The sequence below is a fragment of the Poeciliopsis prolifica genome, unplaced genomic scaffold (genome assembly GCF_027474105.1).
Source record: "Poeciliopsis prolifica strain line A6 unplaced genomic scaffold, Auburn_PproV2 SCAFFOLD071, whole genome shotgun sequence".
Classification (NCBI taxonomy): domain Eukaryota; kingdom Metazoa; phylum Chordata; class Actinopteri; order Cyprinodontiformes; family Poeciliidae; genus Poeciliopsis; species Poeciliopsis prolifica.
The window spans coordinates 210,064-226,011 of NW_026562446.1; the positions used below are offsets into that span (position 1 = coordinate 210,064).

The 15,948-nt window shown below is 42.6% G+C and overlaps 1 protein-coding gene and 1 pseudogene across 1 annotated transcript; both read right to left on the bottom strand.

Annotated features, from left to right (window-relative positions):
* Positions 1-3,436: 3,436 nt before the first annotated feature.
* Positions 3,437-15,765, bottom strand: LOC129351984 (leucine-zipper-like transcriptional regulator 1; annotated as a pseudogene).
* LOC129351985 (nuclear factor 7, ovary-like) lies at positions 7,761-10,403 on the bottom strand. The gene is made up of 2 exons (XM_055020827.1): positions 10,378-10,403; positions 7,761-10,313 (listed from the first exon to the last, which is right to left on the bottom strand). Exon 2 carries the CDS (start codon positions 10,294-10,296, stop codon positions 8,908-8,910), a length of 1,389 nt encoding a protein of 462 aa, XP_054876802.1. The 5' UTR covers positions 10,297-10,313; positions 10,378-10,403; the 3' UTR covers positions 7,761-8,907.
* Positions 15,766-15,948: the final 183 nt, after the last annotated feature.

Below are 15,948 nucleotides of genomic sequence, written 5' to 3' on the forward strand. Positions count from 1 at the left end.
AACCTGCAGCAGGAGGTCAGGCAGCCTGAACCCAAATGGACCAAAAGAATCATTCAGACTGACTGCAATTTTAAAAATATATATATATTAAAAATGTCTAATCAGAAATCTCACAGCCCGCATGAAGTCCCTGCGGCCCCCTGAGGGCCCGGGGCCCCTATGTTGAAAACCTCTGAATCTCACACAGACTGAACTGTTTCAGTTTCTTTCTGTTCATTTTCATAATTATTGTTCAAGGGAAACGAAAGCAGAAGTTTAAACAGAAACAAAAAGAAGATTTTCAATCAATCAATTGAGAAAAGTTTGTGATTCAAAGATGACATTAAATCCATATTTAGGGATTCGTTTCACATAAAATTTAGATTTGAGAAATTTTGTTGGATACAGAAGTTTTATTTTATGTCCAACAAATCCTAGAGCAGTCCACAAAGAAAGACAGTCAGAGTGGAAAGTTGAGTGGAAGGACAAATTCAAGTGGTGAAAGCGCATTATATTCAAAAAGCTGATATTTCTGGATGTGAAACGTTTTTTATGTCATATGTTAGAAGTTTTAAGCAGAAACATTTGGATTAATGTTTAATAAATGGAGTCTGTCTGCTATTGGCTCATCCCTGGTGCGTTTGGGAGATGAAGCTTCACTTCCTGTCAGTGAGTCTTCTGCTCTCTGATTGGCCGGAGCCGCTTCACCTGGACTGACCTGCAGGTTTCTGACACCAGGCCGCCCAGTTCCGGTTCTGGTTCCCAAACATTCAAACCCAACAACTCTTTCCTGCTCCAACTGCTGCATTTGAATGTGACAATGCACCAAACTGCATCGGTCTGAGGAAGGCGTTGAGTTGAAACCTGCGTCTTTTCATTGTTGTGTTTGTTGTGCTGCAGTCATTTTCATTGTGAAAGCCAAAAGGCAGCAGCTGCTTTGTGCTAAAATGTGATCTTTCATCATGAATGTCTGCAGAGAATGAAAAGCAGCTTCTGCAGCAGGCCAGCGTCAGCCATGTTGCTCGCCTTTTCCCTTTATCTTCTCAGCCCATTTCTAACGGATCGGCGGGGAAAGGGGGCGGACCCCCGCCGCTGTCCGCTCAGCCGCAGCGGGACGGTCCCGGAGTCCAACCCGGGACCGGGGCTGTCCCAGCCGGGCAGACAGCCGCGGGCTGGGTTCGGTCTCCGGCTGTCTGCTGCCTCTCCCGCCCCTCCCCCTCGGCGGGAGAAGGCAGCCAACAAAACGAACGCTCCGTGTGTTGCTGGTTGTTTACCTGCGGGCGGGCGGGCGGCCGGGCGCGCGCTCCTTCCGGTCTTACCGTGACCCGGGATAAAGGAAGGAGAACCGGCGGGGAACGGAGCGGTTCGGTTCGGTTCCGGGCCTCCCGCCTCTCCGACTTCACAGGAACCAGAGACACTTCACGGCCATCGCACCTCCAGCGGTCAAGATGGAGGCAGCGCGGCGCCACGCTTCCGGCCGAGCCTTTCAAAATAAAACCGCAGGCCGCCGAGAACGCCGTCAAATCTATAAATATTAATAATATCAACATTAATTAGTGTCTCCACATACATTGTTCTAGTTGAAACAATTCCATCTTAATTTAGTTTGTTAAAAATATATTTTATTCTAACATGTTTTTTTATCTATCTATCTATCTATCTATCTATCTATCTATCTATCTATCTATCTATCTATCTATCTATCTATCTATCTATCTATCTATCTATCTATCTGGTAGTTTTTATTTAATTAGAAAAAGATCATTTAACTTTTTGGTAACAATTGTGTTTGAAAACAGCTGATTTTCAACTTTAAAAAAATCCCCCACTGAATTTATTTTTTAGAATATTCATTGTTACATGATTTACTCATAATAAAAATTATTTTACATTTTTTGACACATTTTTATCATTAAGTGCTGGATTCCTGTTTTGTTCCATCAGAATAATTAATTAATTTGCATTATATTCAGTTGCAGTTGGTAAGTTTAGGATATTTTCTTCATAAATGAAAAATAACTGATTCATATTTAGTTTGCAGTAAATTCCCATTGAGTAAAATCATAACCATAAAATCCACATCTCTGTAGATCTGTGGAAGTTTATTTTAGTTCATAATGTTGTCAAGGACTTTGCAGTTTTTGCTTTATTAATATTCAACAGTTATTGTGATTCCAGCTGTTTTTTTTTTTTGTTTGTTTGTTTGTTTGTTTATTTATTTATGTATTTTGCAGTTTTAGGTCTCCATGTGCATTATTTAATGAAACTCCTTTTATTTTTGGTTCGCTGAGCGGACTTCCGGTCGTGGTGCCGGCCCCTTGACGCCCCTCCCTCTGCCTCCCTCTCTCCGCCCCTGCTGCCTGCTGCCAAATAGTGCAACCGAGAGGAAACACAAGAACCCGGACTGGCGCATTACGCTGCGTTTCCCTGCTAAATAGTGATCCGTCCTTCGGTTTAATGCGACAGAGAGAGAGAGAGAGAGAGATAAAGAGAGAGAGAGAGAGAGAGATAAAGAGAGAGAGAGAGATAAAGAGAGAGATAAAGAGAGAGAGAGAGACAGACAGACAGACAGGGGACATGTCCACCTGGAAATGTTTTCGTTTGTTCTCCTATGAAGCAAATCATGTTGGAATGATCCATAAAATCTGAGGGAAATGTTCATTTTTTCTCCATAAATCAAGATGTAAAACTGAACTGCAGCTTGTTAAACATTAAAACTGATTTACTGCAACAGAACCAAACTGAACTAAATCCATTTTTTAAAACTGTTCCTTACGTCTGATTTTTGTTTAAGATCATTTTTCCTGCAGAATCCAAACTCTGAAACATAAAGCATCTTTTCCACATCAGTCATGATTTTCTTTCAGTAAAGTCTCAGTTTGTTCCCAGTTTCCTCCCTTCAGAAAATATTTCTAAAGCTGCACAATTAAACTTTCATTAAAATTATGTATTTTTTGTTCATATTTGTTAAAATAAGCATAATAATCTATGGAAACCTCAAGCTCCTCCTTCAGTTATTGTTAGTCTGCAGAAACACACCACAAAGGTCTTAGCGCTGCCAATCATTCTCATGTATGCGCTGCTCAGTATGCTAATAATGGAGAAACAATTTACCGCTCCTAGAAAGTCATTTATCTGTGATCACACTAACTGGCTTTATTCATGACAGGCCGGTGAACAGAGAAGGTTGAGAGCCACGTACATGAGCCTGATTGACAGCGCCAAGACCCTCCTCCTGGCTCTGATTGGTTGTTTTTGAGTATGAGCTCAGAAAGGAGGCAGAGGAGTTTGACTGCTGGGTTTTCCATTCAACATCAAACATGACAGTTTTTTGTTTTCTATTTATTGAATCAGTAATTTTTAAATTATTACTCATGTTTTCACCAATTTCAGCTTCCTTCTCTTCCAGTGTAATTATTATTCAACCCAACAGACGCCATCTTTGTTTTGACACAAACTTTTCAACGTTTTTATTCAGAATCAAACAAACTTGGTCAACTAATTTCCATTCTGATGATGTTTGATGATTTCTCTACATTCCTTTGAACTGCTGCATGATGGACAGCAGATGTTCGCTGCGTTTCTGGACGCTGCTCTGCTCCTCCTTCAGCCTCTCCTGGTCCTGCAGAATCTCCTCCTGAGGAGACGGACAGGAAATCCACAATAAAACGAAATGAAAACAGAGTTTGAATGAAGATGTCTGACCCGCAGCCTGCAGAGCTCCCGCCTCTCCCGGTCGTTCTCCTCGGCTCTCGCCCGGAGCCACGCCTCGTTCTGGCTGCGATGTTTCTCCAGCATCTCCTTCAGCTCCTAAAACATCCAGAAGATAATCTTAATCTGCAAACTGGAACCAGATTAGGATGACTGCAACCAATCGCTGTCAGATTAAATCTGATTTGTTTAGAGACCAGCTGGGATTACATTTGTTTTGTTTATGAGATCTCAAATCTTTTGAGATTAAATTATATTCTGGATGATCCAAAAATATTTTAGATTTAGTCATTTTAGAACTGATAACATTAGATTAGAATAGATTAAAGTTTCCCCAGATTACATTATATTGCACTAAATTTGTGTGTCCTCAAATTAGGTGAGATTAAATTTAAATTGATCAAGATTAGATTAGATTAGAGTTTTTTCCAATTAGGCAAAATTATTTCTTCAGATTAGATTATATTTCGCAGAAGCCTATGTAAACTGCACCACATATTTCTTTCCTGGTTGTAAATGTGAACAGGATTAAACCGGATTAACTTGTTGTTGTCGTTGTCTGTGAGCTTCATGCTCTTCCTTGTCTCGGTGCAGAGCTGCAGCGGCTTTAGAAACGTCCAACTTCTCCCTGAATGGAGACAATAAATCATCTATAGAGTTAGTCAGTCACAGAAACTACAGAGAGAGGAATGAATGAATGAAATGAATGAATGAATGAATGAATGAATGAATGAATGAATGAATGAATGAACCGATCTAGTTTCTGAAACTCCTGGTCCAGCAGAGCGAAGGCTGTCTGGATCATTTTCATGGCCTGATCTCGAACGGCGCTGAAATCTCTGTGAACAGAAACCTGCAACAGAAACGTTTGAGTCACTGCAGAGTTTCAACCCAAACTGTTTGTGTGTGTGCGTGTGTGCGTGCGTGTGTGCGTGCGTGCGTGCGTGCGTGTGTGTGTGTGCGTGTGTGTGTGTGTGTGTGTGTGCGTGTGTGTGTGTGTGCGTGTGTGTGTGTGTGTGTGTGTGTGTGTGTGTGTGTGTGTGTGTGTGTGTGTGTGTGTGTGTGTGTGTGTGTGTGTGTGTGGTGTGCGTGCGTGTGTGTGTTCCACCTGTACATTCGCTGCTGCTGCGGTTCTGGGCTGGGTGGATGGAGACGCGTCGCTCAGCTCATAGCGAACGTTGGGAACCTTCGTGGAGTGAAGCTGTTGGCGGTGAAAACCAGAGTGAAAGAACGTTTATAAAACTGAGAGACGAGACTCTGGTGGAGCGCGACGATCAGCTCCACCTGAAACAGAGAAACAGCTGCTGAACCACCGACCTGTGGCTGACGCCCTGAAGACCGAACTCTGACAGGATCTCCTTCATCACTGGGGAAAAACCAGTTCACCAGAACCAGTCAGTCAGGAAGACAACCAGCCACACATCCAACCAACCAGTCAACCAACTAACCAATTGTACATCAGCCATTCAAACAACCAACCAACAGTCAATAACATCCAACAAATCATCCATCCAACCAACCAGGCAACCAAACAAACATCCAACCAACCGTTCATCCAACCAACCGTTCATCCAACCACGAAGCCACCCGACTAATCAAACTCAACCAAAACCAAAGTTCATTCAACCAACCAATCAATCATTTATCCACCAAGCAGCCATCCATCCAACCACCAGTCAATAACCAACCAACCAACCAACCAACCAACCAACCAACCAACCAACCAACCAACCAGCCAACCAACCAACCAACCAACCAACCAACCAACCAACCAACCAACCAACCAACCAACCAACCAACCAACCAGCCAGCCAACCAACCAACCAACCAACCAACCAACCAACCAACCAACCAACCAACCAACCAACCAACCAACCAACCACCAGCCAACCAACCAACCAACCAACCAACCAACCAACCAACCAGCCAACCAACCAACCAACCAACCAACCAACCAACCAACCAGCCAACCAACCAACCAACCAACCAACCAACCAACCAACCAACCAACCAACCAACCAACCAGCCAACCAACCAACCAACCAACCAACCAACCAACCAACCAACCAATTAATCACTGATTTTGAAACAATACAAAGCAGAGATCCAACCATCCAATGTATTGAATTCACTTCTTCTCAGAACAAAGTTAATTTCTAAAAGTTGTAACATATTATTTAATTCTGAAAATCCCAAATTGTTCAAATGTTGTAAGACCAGGTTGGAAAGATTATTGGACTTAAACTTTCACATTTGTACATGCGGGCCTTAACAAAGAAGGCACATCAAGTCTATCTGGACCCGACTCATCCTATCTGGACCCGACTCACCTCTGGACCCGACTCATCCTATCTGGACCCGACTCATCCTATCTGGACCCGACTCATCCTATCTGGACCCGACTCATCCTATCTGGACCCGACTCACCCTATATGGACCCGACTCATCCTATCTGGACCCGACTCATCCTATCTGGACCCGACTCATCCTATCTGGACCCCGACTCATCCTATCTGGACCCGACTCATCCTATCTGGACTCGACTCCTATCTGGACCCGACTCATCCTATCTGGACCCGACTCATCCTATCTGGACCCGACTCATCCTATCTGGACCCGACTCATCCTATCTGGACCCGATTCACCCTATCTGGACCCGACTCATCCTATCTGGACCCGACTCATCCTATCTGGACCCGACTCATCCTATCTGGACCCGACTCATCCTATCTGGACCCGACTCACCCTATCTGGACCCGACTCATCCTATCTGGACCCGACTCATCCTATCTGGACCCGACTCATCCTATCTGGACCCGACTCATCCTCTTCATTGTGTTCTCCAGTTGCTGCCATCTGGACGTAGATTTAAAGTCCCAATGGAGAGGAGGAATGGCTACAAGCGATCATTTGTTCCATCAGCTGTGGATATTCTAAATAAAAATCTGACTATATTAACTGAGAATAGATAAGTTTCTCTAAGTGCTAGTTGTATTCCACTGATTTTAAATTTCACACAGTGACTCAGTGTAGACTCTGTGTGCTCTCTTAGCAGTAGAATAGTACATTTTAAATGGTTTTTAATATTTAACTGAATGACATGAGGAGAGTCATATGACTTGATTTCATTTTTGTTCATTGTGCATGCAGTTTTGTGGCGACTGTGATGTGTGTTGTGTTGTGTGTTTTTGTGCCATTGCCAAGATAATTTCCATTTTATGTAAGTTTAATGGACAATAAAGGAGTCTAAAGTCTAAAGTCTGAGAAATAAACAAATGATGCTTTCTATTGTGTAAAATATTGTCCAGCTTCAGTGTGATCCAAATGTTTAAATCACTTTAACATTGTTATAAATATTACATATTCAGAGTACAACGTATTTTACACCATTTATGATGAACCCATGCTCTGTCTTTAGGGTTGGAACTTGACTTTTTGAACATTGTGAGATAATTTGACTTTACTGAAACTCATTTTTTTTGACCCGACAGGAAGGTCAGGTGGTCAACGTACCTGGTTGCCTCTCAGAGACGGATTGATCAGCTTCATCACCTTCAGGTCATTAAATTCCTGCTCTTCGTTCTTCCCTCCAAACACGTAGAGCTGTGAACCAGGAACAGAAACTGCTGATGAGAACATGTGAAGCACCTGGTAAAGTCTGACCATGAGGCGTTTCTGACGTGGCTGTGCAGGATGAAGGCAGCGTGGCCGTGGCGGCGCGCGGAGGAATCCCAACGTACAGAGGAACCTTCCACTTCATCTTGGCTGGAGACACAAACATTTCACTCCTCGGCTTTTATTCACATCAGACTGACACATTTACAGCCAACATACCGAGACTGAGTTTATGGATCTCATTGGACGACGTCGCAGTGGAATCCTGACTGGAGATTCGTCCTCCAAACAGATAGACGTCCTTCAGGGAGGAAACACAACGGAGACTGTCTGCAAGAAATATCTGCTGTATGACACCAGATTTTATATTACAGATTTTATTGATTGTAACAAAACAAACATTTTAAAACTGTCTCAAACATCTTGCTTCCAAAACATTCAAACCATCAAATCAATTCAAAATCAAATTTTATTAGTATAGCACATTTCAGCAGCAAGGCATTTCAAAGTGCTTTACATCATAAACACAAAAACACAAAGTCATGCATCATGAAATAAACAATACATTGTTACATATTACATTTCAATCATGTCCAAGCATATAACATAAAACAAAAACAAATGAAAACTTGCAGCAAAACTGCTGGGATCATTTTAATTACATTTGAATTAAACTGCATATATTTTTACACGTCAGATCCCAGAAAACATGAAAAAATATCCAGAGACTAGAACAGAAACAAAGACCTCTCACTCTGATTCATATTTAAACTAAACCGTGTTTGAATTCAGATAAACTTCATGTTGGGCTTCAGCTGTTACCAAATATACCTTCTAATAATTTGTACCATGAACGATTCAGACATTTTATAATTGTTATTATTTATGTTTACATCTTTTCTTCATTTTTAAAATCAGACTGTTGATGTTCTTTCCCTCTCTGACCTGCAGCTTCATCACTACGATCTTTACTGGATTATTAATGTGTGTTTGTACAGATTGTTTTGTTTCCAAACAAAAACTAAAGTCAGACTAAAGAATCAGAAATGACAGATTAACGCTGCCCTCCTGCAACAAGATTCAGTTTCTGCTGCTTCACAAACATCATGCAGAGTTTATCATTGTTCTGAAACCTTTATGGTAACAAACTGGATGATAATCTGGATTATGAAGCTCTGATGAACCAAAGTGTTTGGAACTGAACTGAACAGAAAGTCTCTAGACCAGATTAAAATCTGCTGGGATTAACCATGGACAACATGGACTTGGATTATTATCACAGGATTTTCTGGTATTTACTGGATCATAAAAGTGATGATAGAAAGTATAAACACAGCATTGATCAGGGAATAGTCAAAGCAACACTAATAAACACTTAGCAGGAAGTGAAAAGGTCATTTCAGATTCATTCAGTAGTTCAGTTTTATCACTCAGCAGCTAAAAATAGACGCATTAATTAAACATGTTGACATTAATTTCTGCTGTCATGGAATCAATAGTTGGAAAGTCAGAGATGAAGAGTCTCCAGATGATCAGATCATCTCCAGTTTCCTCTTTAAAACTCACAGTTTCAATCTGATCAATAAGTTTTGATTTGGATCATCAGAGCTGCTGCTTGATCACTGAGATCTTCATCGGTTCCATCTTTAAGGTTTTATTAGTGGTGAAATATGGAAACATCTTGTGAATGAAGGTGTGTGTGAAGGTGTGTATGTGTGTGTTAGTATCCAGATCAGAGAAGGACAGCTTTCCTCTGTCCCAGTCCAGATTCACTCTGATCCTCTGGAGATTCTTCTGGACTGAGAAACGAGTGGCAGGAGCTGGTGGAGAATATGCTGAATATTTACCTTCATAGAAATATATAACCAACCATCCAGACTTTATGATTCCCTTTCTCTGAACAGACTCTTCTAACACACCAAGTATCCAGCCTTTACTGTTTCCAACATCAACATCCCAGCTGTGGTTCCCTGAGTTAAAACCATCAGAACTCAGAACAGAACAGTAATATTTATCAAATCTCTCTGGATTATCAGGAAGCTGCTGTTTCTCTCCTCTAGTCAAACTGGTCAGATCTTCAGACAGATGGAGTCCTGACCTAGCCGTGTTTGGGTCCAGAACCAGAGGAGTGTAGGTCACCATGGTCTGCATGTTGCTCCAGATGTTGAAGGCCAGGTTGCCCAGATGTTTGGCCTGGTCTATCAGAGCTCCTGAGGGCAGCTGTGGATCCTCCAGCAGGGGGCAGCGCTGGACTCTTTCCACTGCAGCCTTGTAGTTGTGCAGGAATGAGACGTCTTCAGCTCTCAGCTCCTCCTCTGTGGCTCTGACTGTGTCTGAAAGAGCTGCTATCTCTCTGCTCAGAGCCTCCATCTTCTCCTTCATCATCCCTCTCTTCTGCTCCTCTTCCTCCCTCAGTGCAGCCAGCCTGGCCTCCTCTTCCTCTGCTAGAAACTGATGAAGCTGCTTAAACTGCTCCCTAATCTGCCTCTCTGTGTGTCGGGCCTGGACCTTCATGTGTTCTGCTGTCTGATCAAACTCCTCCTGAACTTTCTTCCTGAGCTTCAGCTTCTCCTTTAAAGGCTCCAGAGTTTCCTGAAGCTTCTTCTTGTGTTGCTGAGCAGCTTCATCAATGGGTCTGAATCTGTGATTGGTGTGTTTTTCTGAATCTCTGCAGACGAGACACACTGGCTGCTGATGGTCCAGACAGAAGAGTTTGAGTTTCTCAGAGTGCAGACTGCAGAGATCCTCTGAAGCTCTCTGCTCTCTCTGCTGTAATACAGATTCAATCAGATTCTTCAGAGCCAGATTAAAAGGTGGAAGATCTTTAGAAGATCTCCTTTTACAAACTGGACACTCTCTTCCTGGTTTCTCTCTCCAGTATTTCTGCAGACACTCCTTACAGAAGCTGTGGCTGCATGACAGAAGAACCGGATCCTTAAATATCTCCAGACAGACCGGACAGCAGAGATCATCGTCTGATCTGGAAGCCATTTTGTCTCAGAGTGAAGCTGAAACCACAGCAGACAAAACCAGGAAGTCAGTTTCTCTCCTGTAGAAACTTTCTGAACTTACTTTCACTTTGATCTGCTTGTTGTTCCTCCCTGCAGCAGTCTGTGTTCCAGTGTCTAGTTGCTCACTTCTCTCTCTTTTCTCCTTGTTCAGTTTGATTTCAGTCGGAGACGAAGGCAGGTGTCAAAGTTCATCCTCAGGGTGTTTATTCAATCAGTTTTTCTCTCAACTGTTTCCTGTTCAGTTTTTCTAAGACTTCCTGTTTTAATTCTAGTATGGAGGCAGAGATGTGGCGCCCTCTAGAGGATTTTATGTAAATCTACATTTTCAGAAAACCTATAGCACTGGAGGTTGAAGGTCATGTTTAGTGTTGAGTAAAATTTTCCTTCTTTCAAAAAAATTATTTTCAGAATCTGAAATGTTTTTCACACTGAGGCTTAAAATTGTAATTCTTTAAATATGACAGAAAATACTGTAAATGCAAACAATAAAATTGATCTGAAAACAATAAATTAAGTAAATAGAAATAAAATCTACTGCAGTAGAAGAAATACCAACTATTGATTAAACTCCTCCATTGATGCTGCAAAGAGCAACACAAACATTATTAATCTTTATTAAAGCTGATTGACTGATAAGATTTTAGAGAAGGAAACTGTTGCTGCAGTTATTGCATCTGATCCAGGTGTGTGTGTGTGTGTGTGTGTGTGTGTTAGTGTGTGGGTGTGTGTGTGTGTATGTGTGTGTTAGTGTGTGTGGGTGTGTGTGTGTGTATGTGTGTGTTAGTGTGTGTGGGTGTGTGTGTGTGTATGTGTGTGTTAGTGTGTGTGGGTGTGTGTCTGTGTGTGTGTGTGCGAGTGTGTGTGTGTGCGTGTGTGTGTGTGTGTGTGTGTATGTATGTGCCTGTCTGTGTGTGTATGTGTGTGTGTGTGTGTGTGTGCGAGTGTGTGGGGTGTGTGTGTGTGTGTGTGTGTGTATGTATGTGCATGTGTGTCTGTGTGTGTATGTGGTGTGTGTGTGCGAGTGTGTGTGTGTGTGCGTGTGTGTGTGTGTAGTGTGTGTGTGTGTGTGTGTGTGTGTGTGTGTGTGTATGTGTGTGTTAGTGTGGGTGGTGTGTGTGTGTGTGTGTGTGTGTTGTGTGTGTGTGTGTGTGTGTGTGTGTGTGTGTGTGTGTGTGTGTCTGTCTGTGTGTGTGTGTGTGTGTGCGTGCCTGTGTGTGTGTGTGTGTGTGTGGTGTGTGTGTGTGCGTGTGTGTGTGTCTGCGTGTGTGGTGTCTGTGTGTGTGTGTGTATGTGTGTGTTAGTGTGGTGTGTGTGTGTGTGTGTGGTGTGTGTGTGTGTGTACCTTGTCATGGTGTGCAGTCAGTGTCTGTCCGCTACAGGATGGAGGAGATCTCCCTTCACCTCCCGTTTCTGCCACTGCAGCTTCTCTAAAAACACAGAGACAGAGATATTCCCTACTGACCAGAACCTGAAGCACAAAGTTTCCTTTTGGTTTTTGCTCTGAATTTAGTCTAAAAAACTGGGAAAGTTGTTTAGAAATCCATAAAAAACTGGTTTTACATGGCGGTTCTTTGAATAATAAAAGTTTTGATATTTTCATGAGTTGTACTGGTGATTTTAAGATTTGTGCAGTGAAATCAGGGTCACATTTTCACATTTATTTATTCAGTTTAAGACGTTTAAAGTAAAGATGTATGATGTCATGATGTGTTGCTTCAAAGTGGATCCCAACCTGAGCCAAAGTTTACCTGTGTCCAGAACGTAAAGGTCCTTACAAAACGTTTCTCCTGCTCCGTAACCTCCAAACATGAAGAGCTGATCTCCCCTGAGTGAAACTCTGCCCCCATCTGGAGAGGCAGAAACAGACATGAACATCCGGATGTAACGCCGTGATTACAGTGGATCAATGTGATTGATCTGATTGAGCCTCACAGGGCAGGAGGAGGCGATCCGCTGGTTTTAACCGGAGTCCAGGTGACAGACACTGAAACAAAGTCAGGATCCAGACTTCAGTCCAACACACTTCATTTTCTCTGGACAGAAAGGATCCAGGATTTTAACCTGTGTTGAAGACCAGGAGGTCGTCGGTCGGCTCGCCCTCCAGCCGCCCTACGTACACGTAGATGTTGTCTCCGGCGGCAGCGGAGCCGAACCGGAGACCCCTGGAGCCACGCCGCCGGCTGACAGGCGTTCCCAGGCCAGAGACACTGCGGAGAACGTGGAAGGTCATCAGAACGCTGAGACCAAACCAGGAGGGAAGAAGGCGATGGGGCGTCGCCTCACCCACGTCGAAGCTGTAGATGCCTGGGAGGCTTTCAGAGGCTTCAGGACTGGAGGATCCACCGAACAGATACAGCTTCCCTCTGACGACGCTGCGCAGCAGACCATTACATCAACACTGCAGTCGGGTTTTCAACGGCTGGTCAACTTCCTGTGACATGAGCTGCTTTTCCCTGGTTCAGGTCCCATATTTGTCCCTGTGCAGTTGGTCATTAACCCTTTAGCGCTTCTATGTCCTCCAGGCGGGATGCAGCGACATCTTGTGTTCTTTTTGTTGCAACAATCTGTCCATATTTAGAAATCGATGATTCTGGAGATTCCAATAATAAAAGCCACCAAAAGAAACAATCTTAACACAATAAACCCTTCAGTCAAGTCCAGTGATGGACTCATTTCCGCTAATGCGCTAATAGCACTGCTAACACCTTTAGCACACTTAGCTTTAGCATTAGCTTCTGGATGAAGTCCAAAGCGCTAATTTCCTTTTGTGAACTTTTGGACAGTTTTGTAAACTTTCAGTTGAATAAAGTTTGACATCTGAAGTAGTTCGAAGTTTATATTCACGCTCTTATTTTGAAGTGGTTGAAGACTGTCTGCTCAGCAGTTTCATTTCATTTCCTTAAAAAAGGAAAGAAAATTGTTTTTGTGATGGATGAATACTTTGTGTTGCAATTCAGTCAATATGATTTTTAAATCTCCACCAACTGCCTGGACTGGGATCACTGGCCTCTCAGCATTGTTCCAAGGGCCGTAAATGGCCCCAGGGCCACATTATGGACACCTCTGCTCTAGATCTTGCTCGGACATTAGTCTTTTAATCCTGGAAATGTTCCTCAGGTGATAGAAGGCCGACTTTGTAACCACCTTTATGTGGCTCTGGAGGCCCAAACCCAGATTTCAGCCTGATCTCTGGTTTCCATCTGTAATAACTGAAGCTGTGATTTCAGTTCCTCTTTAGGCTCACAGATAATAACTTCAGTTTGGTTTCTGGAGAAAGTTTTGGCTCCTGTTCTGATTCATTGCTACCTCCTTGATACCTGCTGGCGGCCATATTGGACTGGGATTTACCAGAGTGTATGTCCTTCTCTGGCCGACGGGATTTCTCCGCTCTGAGGAATCTCCTCCCAGGTCACATCATCAGGAGTCACTGCAATCATCAAACCTGGGAATCATTTCCAGATCGCAGCGACGTCACACACACAGCGACGTCACACACACAGCGACGTCATGAGTTCACAGCCAAACCGCAACGTTTAGCAAGAAACAGACAATAAGTTAAGATTGGATTTTATAAATACCATTTTTAATGGACAACAGACTTACTGGACAGTCTGTTGTGTTTTTTGTCAACATTAAAGCGTAAAATGAAACAATGTAGGCTACATGCTATTGGTCTGTTACCTGTTAGCATGTAGAAGTCAGAGAAGTAAACAGGACTGACCTAAAGAGTGAAAACAAATGAATAAATTAAAATTGAATCTCCTTTAAATGCAACAACAGAGAGTAAATGATGATGGATGTGTTTCTTGTTTTAGTTTCTGTGTTTTGGTCACCTCTGGGCTGATGCTACTCGCTCCTCCGAACAGGAAGGCCACGCTTCCAGCCACAGCTACAGCGTGGCCATGTCTGCAGAAACATGCTCAGTTTAAAACGCGCCGGCGTAACACAGAGTTATTCAGTTTAATTAGCTGCTGCTGGCGTCACTCCAGGGCCGGATCAACCCTTTGGGGCCCCTGCAGATTATTGGGGGCCCCATACCAACATCTCAACATCAGATGCCTTTTCATTCCTAAACTACTCTGTGTAGCGTACTTGATAGCATTAGCTTTATTTGTAATTAGCTTACATCAGTGTTATTATGGCTCTTGATTTTAGACTTGCAGGATCAATAAACTACAAATAATTATTTGAATTTTGAAATGCAGAGTAGTATTTTAGGTGCCATATTGTTTAACTGTTTGAAAGTAACATCAGGTGATAAACACAAAATTTGCATTAAACAAGTAGATGTTTTATTTTTTCCCAACAGAGGCAGGAACCATCAACAGAGAGATTAACTATTATTGTGTCACAACTATAAAAACAATATGGAAAGTTTTTTTTTACATGTTTAACAGCATTTAATTTGAATTATTCAATGTCATTTTAAATATATATTTTTATTCATGCTAATTTGTTGCTCTTGGTGCCCTGAGCAGTCCCTGAACTTGCGTTGTCTTGGGCCGGCTCTGCGTCACACTGACCTGGGACTCGGAGGTTCTCCTCTGATTTCTTTCTCCAGCCAGTGGCCGCTGGCTAAAGCCATCTTCACCTCTGATTTCACTTCTGCTCCGCTTCCTGTCACACAGTTATATCACAGATACTTTATTTTTTCTTTCATATTCCTTCTGTTTGCATCTGTTGCAAAATGGTAAATCGCGATGTAATGACGCCTTTTGTCCGCTAGAAGGCACTAAAAGCTGCTAAATAACTTCCCATCATGACGCAGGTTTTGGAGACAGAGAAAAGTTTGATTCATAAAACCATAATCAGGATGAAACTCACCTGCTGAGGTGTGCAGGACTGCAGGTCTCAGCTCAGCGTCTCTTCTTCTGTTGTTCTCTGGTTGTTTCTCTGAAACCAACAATAAATGATCCGGATCAGCTTGCAGGTAAACCTACACCTGGCCACTGTTGCCATGCAACCGTGTAATACAGCCTGCAATACATTCACTGAAAAAACTAAACAAAAACTTTAAAAAATTATCTGTTACAAGTAATCAAATTTAATATATTGCAGTTTTTTCCTGTGGCCCTAATCCTATTCTGTAGGAATCTAACATGTGAGAAATCCAGAAAACAGCTCAAAATCTGAATATTTAAGGCAAAAATATTCATTTAATCTCCATTTTAAAACCAGATTTGACTATTTTTCTTCTAATTATGACGATGGTAATGATGGCAGCATCTGTATCCCATACAAACCCAGTAAACCCTCATCATGATTTGTATTATTTGTTACAGAAGCAGATGATCAGAGGATCCTTCAGAGATCAGAGGATGGCGGTTTTTCTGATGATGGATGACGTCAGCTCACGTTTTCCTCCCGTCGCCTCGTTTGGATCATGTTTTATTCATTTGAACACAATCCTGCACAAAAACACACACAGTACCAGAACCACAGCCGCCTACACGTGATCCGCTCAGCGTCTCACCTCCGTCTGCTGCTGTCAGACCAATCAGGAAACATCAGGATTTTCAAAATAAGACGCACATAGACGGATTTTTCTGGAAAGACGAAGTAAAGCAGCAATAAAAGACGCGGGATTTTACCAGTTATTCATCTGAAAGTGTTACTATTTGAACATATCAAA

Bases quoted from the DNA above. Each gene is read 5' to 3' on its own strand.
- LOC129351985 (XM_055020827.1), bottom strand. From the start codon at position 10,296: ATGGCTTCCAGATCAGACGATGATCTCTGCTGTCCGGTCTGTCTGGAG.